Raw genomic sequence first — 12,792 nt, 5'->3', positions numbered from 1 at the left:
TTCATCCACCTCTGATTAAAAAACCAGCTCAGGGCCCGGAGAGACGGCACAGTGCTGTTTGCCTTGCAAGCAGCCAATCCAGGACCAAAGGTGGTTGGTTCGAATCCCGGTGTCCCATAGGGTCCCCCGTGCCTGCCAGGAGCTATTTCTGAGCAGACAGCCAGGAGTAACCCTGAGCACTGCCGGGTGTGACCCAAAAAAAAAAAGCTCAAATTATTTTATATATTTTTGTTTTTCAGATTGAAGTTTTTTTTTAATAGTTACTATTTACAGTCGTGCGAGAGGGGCACAAAAATGTTTTTTTCTTCCTGGGGGGGGGCAAGACAAAATTTGAGAAGCACTGCGCTAAGCTGTAAGGCGTCTCTCTGCCTTGTGGACTGTGGTTCGATTTCCCCGGTGTCCCATAGGGTCCCCCCCACACAAGCCAGGAGCGATTTCTGAGCGCAGAGCTGGAGTGTCACCAGGTGTGGCCCCAAAGAAACAAAACAAAAAAACAACCCAAAAAACAAATAGTGGGGCCTAGTTGGGCCAATCAGGTGCTCCAGGTGGGAAATCTGACTTTGACCTCCAGGTTACTAGTCCTCCCTGTGGAATGGAGCTTTGGCCACTGGGTCCCCCACACCCCTGCATGACACACACGCACAAGCATGTGCTCCTAGGGCGCATGAAGACACAAGAAACCACGAACGACCAGGTCAAAGTCCCTTCTTTTATTAAGGGCGCTCATCTCAAGCTGTACACGGTCCCCACCCCGTTCTGCGGTGAGGTCCAGCAGCGCAATCCACACGCACCGTCTTCGGCCTGCCCTGCCCGAGCAGGAGTGGGGGTCTTGGGGGGGGGGCAGGACACGAAGGGCCGGGCTGGAGCCGGGTCTCAGCATGCAGCACAGCAGCAGCCCCAAGCCCAGCCTAAGGCGTCCAGTAGCCCCTCCACCTGCCTCGAGGGGAGAACCAAACCAAGCGGGATGGCGGAGCTCTCTTGCTGGGAGGTAGACCACCGAGGGCACTGCCTGTCGTGTCGTACCCTGGGCGGGCGGAGAGGTGGATGTGGGGGCAAAAGCAGCAGAAACTGGGTGTCCGGAAGGCCTCTGGCCCCCCCCAGAGGCCGTTCTGTTGGGTGGGGAAGGAGGGCAGCAAAGGCTTTCCGTTCTGTTTCTTGTAGCTTAGAAACCTTCTTAGTGTCAAAAGAGAGGGGAGGGAAGCTGCACCAACACAATGCCAAAGCTAACTCTCAACAGAACAGAGTAGGGATGAGGATGGGCCTCGATGTGGCAAACAGAAGGGAAGCGGAAGCACTGCACATCCAAGCCCGCACAGTGCTGTGCGGGAAGCAGGGGAGGCCAACAGGCTACAGCACTGGGAGAGAACTTGGGGTGAGGTACGGGCCACAACCTGAGCTGTTCATCTGTTCAGGGGCAGCACACCACAGAGCTCCAGGGGCCAAGCCCAGTGTCCCCACGCCATAGTTGGCACAGCTTCTCCCTGCTTGGCAGCTTCTGGCATGGAAAGTCCTTCAGGGACTCACAGGTCTGGGGGCAAAGGTGGCAGTACTGGGGCTGGGACCAGGTTCTAGCACCACACTCTGAGCCGCCAAGGTGGGAGGAGTCCTGTGTGCCTTGGCCCCTAGGTCTCCCCAGCTCCTCTCCTGGGCTGTGGCAAGCCCACTCTTGGCACCTCCCTTGGCCAGGCACAGACACACAAACACCACACTCCAAGCAACACTAAGAGGAGCCGTCCGCGGTGGGTGCACAAATTGGCCAGCAAAAGCGACCTCCATCCAGCGATACAGGGGCCCTCTTCAGCCCTGTCTAAACCTGCAGAGAGAAAAGTGCAGCTGGGATACCAGGCCTCAACTCTGGGACCCTGCAACGAACTGAGTTATGAAGCCAGAGGGGGCGGGCAAAGAGATAGCATGGAGATAGGACGTTTGCCTTGCATGCAGAAGGACGGTGGTTCGAATCCCAGTATCCCATATGGTCTCCTGAGCCTGCCAAGAGCAATTTCTGAGCATAGAGTCAGGAGTAACCCCCGAGCACTGCCGAGTGTGACCCAAAAAAAAAGCCAGAAGGGGGGGGCCAGAGAGCGTAAGTCTGCCTTGTTTGCGCTAGCTGAGGTTCAATCCTCCCTCCCCCCCCCACCCCCCACCCCCGTGTCCCATATTGTTTCCCAAGCCAGGAGCGATTTCTGAGCACATAGCTAGGAGTAACCCGAGCGTCATCGTGTGTGGCCCAAAAACCAAAAAAACAGAAAAGATAAAGAAGCCAAAGAGCAGATAGAAGGGAGCACTGTGCCCGGGGGCTCTGAGTGCCAGGGCTTGGGACCTTTACCTTGTGCACCTGCGGTGGGAGCTCATCCTCTGAGCCCTCCTCTGGCACGGGCTCGGGGTGTCGCACTGCTGACTGCCCATCTTCAGCCCAGCCTCCAAGGGGCAGCCGGGAAAAGTGAGGTGCCCGGGGCACTGTGCCAGGATCTGGAGGGACATACCAGGAAGCAAGGGTGCTGAGAGCTGCAGGGCTCCCTGTGTTGGGACTTGCATGGTCCTCTCCCCCAATGGTGGGGTGATCCATCTTTATACCTGTGATCCCACCATAGCGCCTCTGGAAACCCCCGTGCAGAGCAGTGGTCTCAGGGGCTCCGGGTCGGGGAGTGGCACAGGGGTAGCTGGCAGAACGGGGAATGGGTTGGGGTGCCCGGCCACCCTCTCCTTCTTCAGGAGCACTCTCGCCACTCTCATCACTCTCGCGGCGATGCCACACATGGCGCTCCGGTTCAGCCTGGGCCTGCTGCTTATGAAGCTGGGGAAAGGTGGGGGTGGGGCACAAGGGCTTCATCAGTACTAAGCAGAAGGGTGTCAGGTATCCATTTGACACCACCATCAGCCAGTCCCCACTTAGGACCACCTCACCCAGAATCCCTGCTCTGGGGCCCTAGAATATTAGTGCAAAATAAACACAGGCTGCTCTTGAGTGAACTTTTTTTTGGGAGGAGGGGGGAGCCACACCTGGTGGCACTCAGGGGTTACTCCTGGCTCTGTGCTCAGAAATCGCTCCTTGCAGGCTCACTGAGTGAAATTTTTAGTGGATGGATCCCTGGAGAAGCTTCAAGAAGCTTTCATTTTACTGAGTCATTGGATTCAAGAACAAATCGTGAGGGCAAGTGCCTTGCATGGGATTGAACTGGGTTTGATCCCTGGTACCCCATATGGCAACGAGTCCCATCAGGAGTGATTTCTGAGCACAGAACCAGGACTAAGCCCTGAGCACAGTCTAATGTGCCTTACTACCTCCTCCCCCCAAAACAAGTAAGTTGTGATTCTGAGGCATAGAACACAAAACAAAAGAGACAAAAGGCCCAGACCTGGAGGCCCCTTTACTGAGTGGGTGGGTGGGTGGTGGGTGGGTATAGGGTAGAAAGGAAATCACTGTGATACTCCCAGTCTGTCAGATGGTAGTCTGTCTCTGCTCAATGCTACAGAGATCACTAGAGCAGAAGATGGGGTGTCAGAAAGCAGAGAGTCCTTGTACTTTTGAGACTGGAGTTGCACTCCCAGTGCCATAAAACTGGAAAGGAGTTCAAGGGACAAGCAGCCAAAAACATGGCCATGGAGCCATGTTGGTACTTTGGGGAAGGGGATCTGGGCAGGGAACAGGGCTGACAATCAGTGGTGAAGGGGCTGTGCACCTATCCTCTTCGTACTCCACATGGAGCGCTTTCTCTGCAAATCCTGGGTGGCTGGCCTCTCACCTGATGCATGTAGAGGGCATGCAGGCTCATCTCGGTAGATGCGTACTCTGACAGAACCAGGCTCTGCAGCTGGCCTTCCCACACGCTGCTCCCAGAACTGGCTGTCCTGGCATCCGCCCTGTCCCTCCCGGCAAACAAAGGCAGCAGTTACCAACAGTTCTGGGGTTTATACCACTTCTTCCACTCCCTGCCCGTCTCGGCCCCTGTACAGGTGTCCACCACTTACTCACCCAGACGCTGTCATGGCGCCAGGGGCCCGGCCAGCAGGAGCCTGGCCGGGCTGCAGTGGGGAAAAGGAGCGCAAGGCAGAGGCTACATCGGCTCTGTGCCGGGAGCTCTGCAGGTCTCGAGGCAGTGGAGGGCCTCGGCAGGAAGAGCTGGCCACCACGTTTGCAATGAGACTCAGTGGCTAGCAAAGAAAAGTGTGTGTGAAAAATCTCGGTAAACTGAGAGTAACTCTTGAGAAGTTCTACCCTACCAACCCCAGGTGTGGCTGCAAACTCCAAATACAAAGAAACCTCAGACCAGAAGCTAGGTCTCTAGGTGCCCTCGTATTCTGCATCTCAGGCCTTATAACCCAAAAGGAACTGATGGAAGGGGGAGGGACATGCCTAACCCTACACTCCCGGAGTTCCCTCAATCGCCACCCTGGTTCTTGGGAACGCACCTCTGACTCGGACTGTAAGGACTGGATGGACGTAAAGAGGGCGTTTTCGGGGAGGAGACCCCCTTGGGCAAGGCTAGCAGCTGCTCCGTCACGCTGGACCTGTTCCTTGAGGAAGCCAAGGAAAGCAGTACTCTCACGTGGGGGCTGCCAGCCCGGGTTGGTGATGGCAAAGTGCATGAGTGACAGCTCAGTCTTCCCATCTTCGGCTTGCTGGTACACTGAAGCCTCCGTCTGTCCTCCGGAGAGCCACTGCTCGGAAAAAGCTGCCATGAGCAGGGCGCCCCCACCACACCCCGAGCCAGCCCTCTGTGCCCCTTTGCTGTTACAGGGAGTCCTTGCTCCTGGATGGCAGCCACCACAGCACATGGCTGGCCCTGGTCCCAGGGACACATTCAGGGCCAGTGACTTGAAGGAAGCCTGGCAGGAGTGCAAATCCAGCACTGTTTAGGAAATACTAAACAGAGAAGCTGTGAGCTGGGCTAGGCTGCCTTTCAACAAATTGCTAAGCCTGGGTTGTGACTCAAAGGAAAACAACATTCATTGTCTCCTCTCAATGTGCAAGGATCTGGGTTCCATCCCTAGCACTGCCAGAAACAAACACAGGGCCAGAGCGATTATATAGAGGATAGGGTCTTGCCTTGCATACAGTCCACCCAAGTTTTATCCCCGGCATACCCTAAGGTCCTCTGAGCCTGCCAGGAATAATCCACGAGTGCAAGCTAGGAATAAGCCTTGAGCATAGCTGTATGTGCTCAAAAAAATAAACAAACAAAACAGTCCTTCAGGAACGTAACTTGAGACAAATACAGAGCACAGGTATCTCCAAAGTCCTATCTGGGCCAGCATGGCATCTGTCCCTCTGCCCCACCTCCTCTGCCAGGGTCCCCTGTACCTGAGGGTGTCCGTGCTGGCGAACATCCATCTGTGCAAAGGAGCAGGTATCCCCCACCCCAACCACTTCTACGGTGAAGTTGCGGAAGAAGTCAATGATTTCCAGGGCCCGAGGACGCAAGCAAAAGATGAGAATAAGGGGCGTGACGATGGGGCTCAGCAACTCCTCCAGGATGAAGACCTGAGAGGAAGAGGGGGTGGTCCCCAGGGTCAGGAGGGAGTGGGTAGGGGTGGTGGCAACTCCCTGTGCCCCTCCCGTCCCCGGCTATCAGCCAGTCTCCAGTAGGCCCTAACTCTTGACTCCACTCACTGCCTTGTACTGGAAGAGCTGGGCAAACTCGTCCCGGGTCTGTGAGCGATGGGCATTACCCTGCCAATGGTCAGGCATGTAGTGGATGTGGGCGAGGATCACGCGCAGCAGCTGCTCAGGGCAGAACACCAGGTGCTGGTCGGGGATAAAGGACCTGGCGAAACAGGGCCCAGTGAGACGGGGCACCTGGCCTGGCACCCGCTTCCCAGGCGCAGTGGGGGGTCACGATGCACCCTCCTCCTGCACCTTGTTCCCCGGGGGCCTACCTGCACACTGTCACTGTGACCCCCAGCAAGGTGACAGTGGTGAGGACGTGCTCCACGGCCAACACGTCCTCATCGTAGATGGTGAGTGCGATGAGCACAGCCAGGATGGAGCCAGCGAAGAAGGCGCCGTTCTTGGCCAGCAGCGTAAGCAGCGGAGACAGGAAGCAGTTCATGTACTTGGAGGCAGGCTTGTAGCCGCGGCTGAGGCGTGACTGCAGCTCATGCTCCAGCTCGTTGAAGTGGCGTAAGTAGCAGCGGCCATACAGGGACCAGCAACGCGCCCCCAGCGCCCCGGGCTCACGCTTCAGCACCTCGGCATAGCTGAAAAAGGCATAGAGGATCTGCCAGATGAGGATGAGTGGGCACAACAGGAAGTTGGCGATGCCGATCCACAGGATGCGGTTGCTTAGGCGCTGTGCCAGCTCCAGCCGCTGCCCGCCGCGTTTGTACTCGGCCTTGAGGCTCCACTCGTTGAGGAAGAGTGAGCCGGGGCCCCAGAAGAGGATGAGCTCAAAGTTGTACTTGAGGCCCCGAGTGAAGAACACAACCTCGCCCAGGCCAGGCAGGCGGAAGCGTAGCGGCAAGAGGGACTTGTTGACCAGAGCCACCATGTAGTTCTGGAAGCGGAGGATGCGGTGGTAGATGTCCAGCTCGGTCAGCTCGCGCTTGTGAATGCAGATCTGGTGCTCCTTCTGCGTCTGCACGATTCGGGCCTGTACTTCCTGCCATGTGCAGTAGGGCAGGGCGGACTGGGGTGAGGAGAGACAAGGGGCATGGGGTGAAGACACTGAAGCTAAGTGAAACCTTCTAACAGCTTCTCCCAAAGACACCTGAGAGGCCCCAGGAGGAGACCCACCCATCTCGCCCTCCCCGATTGCAAAAGCCATGGCAAGCAGTAGGGTTGACTGCTGGGACCCCCTAACCAGTCGCACCATGGGGATGCGTAGAGCGTGCAGGTAGAAGGAGTGGATCTCCCAGTAGCAGCAAATGTTATAGATGAATTTGATGAGTCGGTGGATCCAGAAGACGGCAGCGATGACCAAGATGGTGATAAGGGAGCCATTTTCCTGAATCCTTAGAGGAGGACACAGGGAGAGGGGGAGACTTTTGACACCTCCTTTTGGCCTACATGCTTCTATCCTGAAGGCTTTGAGGAGACAGAGTCCATGTTCCTAAGGTTTTACAGGGAGGTCTCAGATTCCACCCACTCCAGGGATTGGGGGATCTTACCTGGCACTGCAGACTTGGGCCGGAAGAAATGCATCTGGTAGAGTGACCTTGATGGGCTCACTGGGGTGAAGGCTGTGGTTCACCATCTTGTTGGCAAAGAGGATGTCGTAGTCCACACAGCTGACCAGGAAGGTGGTGAAGGCAACCACGAAGAGGAACTGCCTGCGGGGATACAAAGAGGGAAGCAGTGTAAGAGTCAGAGGGATTGGGGCCGGGCGGTGGCGCTGGAGGTAAGGTGCCTGCCTTGCCTGCGCTAGCCTAGGACGGACCGCAGTTCGATCCCCCGGCGTCCCATATGGTCCCCCAAGAAGCCAGGAGCAACTTCTGAGCGCATAGCCAGGAGTAACCCCTGAGCGTCACAGGGTGTGGCCCAAAAACCAAAAAAAAAAAAAAAAGAGTCAGAGGGATTCTGTCCCTGCCAGGAAAGAGTTAGATGAAGCAGAAGGGGCATGAGAAAAGTTCTAGAGAAACGGAGAACAGAGAGAGCCCTTGGACTTGGCCCCTGGGTACCTTCTCAGGCCCAAACAAGCCCTAAATCTCAGGCTTAGCTCACCAAGAGGTCATCTCTGCCTCTACTTCCTCTATACTTTACTTGTTATTGTTGTTATTGTAATGGGGCCACACCCAACTGTGCTCAAGATTTCCTCCTCACTTTGTACTCAGGGATCACGCCTAGCGGAGATGGGGAACCATATGGGGTACTGAGGATTGAACCTGGGTCAAATGAGTACCAGGCAAATGACCTGCCTATTGTATTAGGGCTTTGACCCTACACTTTCAAGGTCTGATGACTGGTGTTTGCTCCCCAACCTACTCCCACCCTCCATTTTCTTTTGAGAGTTTAGAAGCTCTCTGAGGATCTGAACTCTTGCTATTGAGAGATGGTTTCCCAACGCCCTACCTCTCTGACCTATGACTTTTCCTCTGCTCGGGAATGGACCTAAACCGCTACCAAGACAGGACAAAGGCACTTTTCTCAGCAAGTGGTGGGTATTGGAGACATACTGGCTGGACTCTGACCAGCTAAAGCTGCTGAGAAGGTTGGGGTCAACTCGGGACTTGGTTTTCCTTATGAAAGAATAAAAAGGAAGGATGGGGCTGGAGAGATAAGGGTCGGGTGGCCAACCAGGACTCAATCTCCGGCATCCCAGATGGTCCCCTGGGCACCACCAGGTGTGATTCTAGAGTAGAAAGCTAAGAATAACTCCCGAGCATTGCCATGTGTTACCTAATAAATAAATAAAGTAAAGTAAAAAGGAGAGGATGTTGAGGCTGGAGCAATAATACAATAGGCAGGGTGCTTGTTTGCACATGGCCAACTTGGGTTCAATCCCTGGCATCCCATATGATCTCTTCCAGTGCATATGAGCACTTCCAGGAATGAGCCCTGAGTGCAGAACCAGGAGTAAGCTTGAGCACCATTGAGTATGGTGCAAAAAATAAAAGTAAACAAAAATGGGCTGGAGCAATAGCAAAGCGGGTAGGACGTTTGCCTTGCACACAGCTAACTCGGGATGAATCCAGGTTCAATTCCCCAGCATCCCACATGTTCCCCCGAGCATGCCAAGAGCGATTTCTGAGTGCAAAGCCAGTGGTAATCCCTGAAGCTGCTGCCAGGTGTGGCCCCAAAAACCTAAATAAATAAATGTTTTTTAAGTAAACAAAAACAAACAAAATATATAAATAAAACAAAGTAAATAAAAGGGAGGCTTTGAGTTTGGATAGCTAAACCCAGTCTCTTCAGCTCTAGTAGTCTTATAGACTTTCACCCAAGACTTAGTTGAGAGCAAAGACCGGAAAGTGTGGGATACATTTCTTGACATCATTCACCTCTTCTACTTACATGAGCTCGAAGATCTCCCCAATGAGCATGCAAGTGAAGCCATTCTTCTGGTGGAGGTTATAAACGTGCGAAAGATGGTTAAGCAAATATGGGCAGTGAGACAGTGATGGAGGGTCGGAGGAATCATCTTCCTGGTAACACACACCTGGGCTCAAATCTTGGGTTTTCTAAAGCTGTATGACTGTGGCCAAATTATTTAACCTCCCAGAGCTTTAGTTTGCAGCGGTCTACTGAAAATAATAGCTCCTGTCTGACTCATAGGCTTATTAGGTCTGAGATCACTCACATAAAGTATTTTACCCAGAGCCAACACAGAATTAATATAAAAAAAAGACATTAATTGCTATGGTGATTAGCATGCCCTCCAGAGGCTCATGATGAGAGTAGCTCCTTTTAAATGAACACCAGTGAAGCCAGAACACACGAGTTAACAGAACTGGAGGTATCATCATCAGCCTCAAGAGGAGGCTGATCCTCTTCTAGATGTTACCATCAAAGCCACTCAGATGTGGCCAGAGTGATAGGAGAACAGGCAGGGTATTTGCCTTGTACATAGCTGACCTGAGTCTAATCCCTGGCATCCCATATGGTCCTCTAAGCACTACCAGGAGTGATCCCAGAGTACAAAACTAGGAAAAACACCTGAGCATCACTAGGTGTACCCTCCCCAACAAAACAAAACAAAACAAAACAAAAGTAACAAAACAAACAAAAAAAAAATCCTACTCTGACTTTCCATTAGGGACCTGGCTTGGAGAAGAGCTAATCCGGGGGTTCCAAAATAAATGCCAAGGATATTCGAGAGAAGAAGAGGTCAAGGTTTTCGATATGGTGCCAAGGTGCTGTGGACAGAGGAGCAGAAAAGTCAGAACCCTCAAGCAATTTATAAACCCTTCATCCCTCCACCTCAGGCCCCAGCTCTGCACTCACACTTGCTCCCCTCCGGCACATGCACCAACAGATCCTCTTCTCCAGGGGGTGAGTCGCTATAGGAAGCCTCCAGGCGCTGGTATTCGGTGTCAAACTGCGCCATCACCACCACCCCCTAGCCTCCTGGTCCACCTGCCAAGCACAAGGCAAAGAAAGAGAACCTAAGTTCAGGCTGAGGCTAGCTCATTAGCCAAAAGGAGGGAGAGGTATCCTTCAGCTTGGTCTTCGGATCCAAGATAGAGGGGGAATCATGATCCACGGAAAATGCAGGACTCTGAAGGCAGTGGGCTCACTCGGCCCTCCCAAGCTGAACTGAAGCTATAGTAAGAAGGAAGCCAGATTCTGGCCCCCTCCCCAAGATGGGAGTGGCAGTTTCACCAGCCTTTCAGTTTAGAGAAGGGTCCCTCCCCCAACCCTCCGGGAAACTCTGCTCCAGAAGCACTTTGGAAGCCAGGGTTGAAGATAGGTGCAGGACCCTACCAGCTCCATGGACAGTGTCGCTCCACTCCAGCCTGCGGGCCCTGGCTCTGCAGCTGCTGGAGGAGAAGGTGTCAGATACCAGTGAGGGAACAAGGAGGCCAGACAGAACAACATCCACCCCAACTCCACCCTGCCACCCACCTTTCAAATAAAGATTGCTGTTTGGTCAGAGCTACAGGGTAGGCCCGGAGAGATAGCACAGCGGAGTTTGCCTTGCAAGCAGCCTATCCAGGACCAAAGGTGGTAGGTTCGAATCCCGGTGTCCCATATGGTCCCCCGTGCCTGCCAGGAGCTATTTCTGAGCAGACAGCCAGGAGTAACCCCTGAGTAACGCCAGGTGTGGCCCAAAAATCCAAAAAAAAAAAAAAAAAAAACCCCAAAAAACAGAGCTACAGGGTACTAGCTTGCACACTGCTGACCAGGGTTCAATTCCTGGAACCATAGATGGTCTCCCAATCCCTGCCAGGAGTGCAGAGCCAAGAGTAAGCCCTGAGCACCACTGGGTATGGCCAAAACCAAAACCAAAACAGAGAAAAGGAGGCCTTTTGTGTGGAGGAGAGAGAGGGCTGTGGCTAGGCAGAGGCTCTGTCCAGCTCTGGGCTCTGCTTATGCAGGTTGCACCACATAGAAAAACCTGAGGAGTGGCTTCTCACCAGGAGGAGAAATGAAAGCATTCTTGGTACACAGGAGGCCTGGCTCCTATCTCCAGCCCTGCACAGTTCTCTCTCCCCCATGCCCCCCAGCACCTCCTGGAATGAACTTCTCCCCTGGCAGGGTATGGAGTCCCGGAACCGCCCCGGGTGTGTCCCAACACCAAAACAAAGCAAGCAAGAGGATCATTTCAGCCCTGTCATCAAGGCTGCTTCTCTGAATTGTTTTTCCATTGCTCCCATCTTCTTCTCTGAAACAAGCCCCTAAACTCTTTTCTGATGTATTCCTTTTCCCTCTGCATGGAAGACTTCACAGGCGGGCATAGAGTCTGGCTGAGTGGGGAAATGATGATGGAGTCCCTAGAAACCTCAGATCCTGGACCAAATTGGGGGGTGGTGGTGGTTTCCTGGAGCCAATCATGGTCTAGCGGCTGTGCTCCCCAAGCCAGTAGAGATCTTAGGGGAGTGCGGATTCAGGTCTGGCTTAACCCCAGTGGGGCTCCCTGAGTAAGAGTCCTGGGTGCAAAAGGAACTGCCCAAGACCTCCGGCACCTCGCTACTCACCTGGTTGGTGTGGACTCGGGGTCCATGGAGCCCCCAGCCGGTGGGGCATGAGCTCAGGGGCTCCTGGGGATGTTGGAAGGATCGAGCCAGCCCTTCAGATGATCACCCCGGGTGGGCTGGATCATGTCCCCTCAACCCAGCCACCACCACCAGAGGTGTCCAGCGCGCCCCAGGGGTGGCCGGGCCCCAGGCCTAGGGCTCGGCTCCCAACAGCGGACACCCTTGCGCGCGCCCCCACGGCCCGCGCGCGCGCTCTCGCTACCAAAACATTCCGGCTGCGCGCCCCCGCTCCGCCCCGCGGCGCCCCCAACCCCGGCCACCCGCCGCGAGCTTACTTGGGGTTCCGCGGGCACCCCCTTGATCAAGCTCGGCCCGGGTCTCGCGTTTCCCCTCCGGAATGGTGGGTGACCCGGGTTGATTGCAGGGGGAGCTTCGGAGGCTTCGCCGGGCTCAGTCTGACCCGGAGCGCTTAGGCCCGTCGCCTGCCACTCACTGTCAGCCACAACTCTTCTAGCCAATAAGCGCGAGGGGTGGAGACACATTGACCAATGATAAACGTCTGAGGGCGGGACTAGAGGGTTGGAGGCGGGGCTTAGGTGCCTCCAGAGAACCAATAGAATGCGGGCTCGGGGGCGGGTTTTAGGTTCGGCTGAGGCTGTTTTGTCCTCTTCGCCGCCCCGTAGTGACTCCGGGATGGTTTGTGTTGCAAAAATCTGGGGTTGGAACTAAACTGGGAACTGGCTGGCGTGCAGCTCCGCTCCTCCGGGAGCGCTTTGGGGGTGCAGCTTGTGAGGGCGGAGTCCTGTCCATGCGGCTCTTGTCGCCGGTGAAGGAGTCCCCAGTGTTTTTTTTTTTTCTTCACTCGATTGGGGAGCCTTAATAGTCTTCCTGGTGTGTTTCTGAGACTGACTGAGGTTAAAGACTCCGGGGGGCTTGGAGTTCACATTTTCCTGCTGACATCTGGCGTGGAGAAGACCTGCTGGCAGGCAGGAGACGCTGATTTGGGGGGGAAGATTTGTTTCACACACACACACACACACACACACACACACACACACACACACACACACACACACAACACACACAATTTTGGGAGGAAGATCTGTTTCACACACACAATTTTGGGGGAAGATTTGTTTCATACACAATTTTGGAAGATTTTTTTTCACACACTTTTGGGGGAAAGACTTGTTTTACACACACACAATTTTGGGGAAA

The 12,792-nt window shown here is 54.5% G+C and overlaps 1 protein-coding gene across 5 annotated transcripts; it reads right to left on the bottom strand.

Moving 5' to 3' along the window:
- Positions 1 to 708: 708 nt before the first annotated feature.
- On the bottom strand, positions 709 to 12,046 carry ATG9A (autophagy related 9A). 5 transcript variants are annotated; one of them, XM_049768022.1, is made up of 16 exons: positions 11,910 to 12,046; positions 10,361 to 10,416; positions 9,881 to 10,012; positions 9,749 to 9,792; positions 8,951 to 9,015; positions 7,108 to 7,269; positions 6,810 to 6,951; positions 5,878 to 6,626; positions 5,612 to 5,765; positions 5,303 to 5,482; positions 4,411 to 4,659; positions 3,974 to 4,152; positions 3,744 to 3,861; positions 2,575 to 2,794; positions 2,327 to 2,469; positions 709 to 1,813 (listed from the first exon to the last, which is right to left on the bottom strand). In XM_049768022.1, exons 3-16 carry the CDS (start codon positions 9,981 to 9,983, stop codon positions 1,808 to 1,810), a joined length of 2,514 nt encoding a protein of 837 aa, XP_049623979.1. In that variant the 5' UTR covers positions 9,984 to 10,012; positions 10,361 to 10,416; positions 11,910 to 12,046; the 3' UTR covers positions 709 to 1,807. The 5 variants fall into 5 exon arrangements, with proteins under 5 accessions (XP_049623979.1, XP_049623980.1, XP_049623982.1 ...); XM_049768023.1 differs by having other exon boundaries at positions 11,575 to 12,043; XM_049768025.1 differs by having other exon boundaries at positions 10,361 to 10,413; positions 11,575 to 12,043.
- Positions 12,047 to 12,792: the final 746 nt, after the last annotated feature.

The sequence above is a fragment of the Suncus etruscus genome, chromosome 2 (genome assembly GCF_024139225.1).
Source record: "Suncus etruscus isolate mSunEtr1 chromosome 2, mSunEtr1.pri.cur, whole genome shotgun sequence".
Classification (NCBI taxonomy): Eukaryota; Metazoa; Chordata; class Mammalia; order Eulipotyphla; family Soricidae; genus Suncus; species Suncus etruscus.
Note: the sequence above shows the minus strand (reverse complement) of the source record. Positions and strands in the feature narration are given on the sequence as shown.

Excerpts from the sequence above, each read along its gene's own strand:
- ATG9A (XM_049768022.1), bottom strand. The coding sequence starts at position 9,983 with ATGGCGCAGTTTGACACCGAATACCAGCGCCTGGAGGCTTCCTATAGC. Across the intron at positions 7,270-8,950 it reads GGGGAGATCTTCGAGCTCAT|GCAGTTCCTCTTCGTGGTTG; the intron begins GTAAGTAGAAGA and ends GTATCCCCGCAG. Across the intron at positions 4,660-5,302 it reads GCCAGCACGGACACCCTCAG|TGGCTCTCCGGAGGACAGAC; the intron begins GTACAGGGGACC and ends TTTTCCGAGCAG.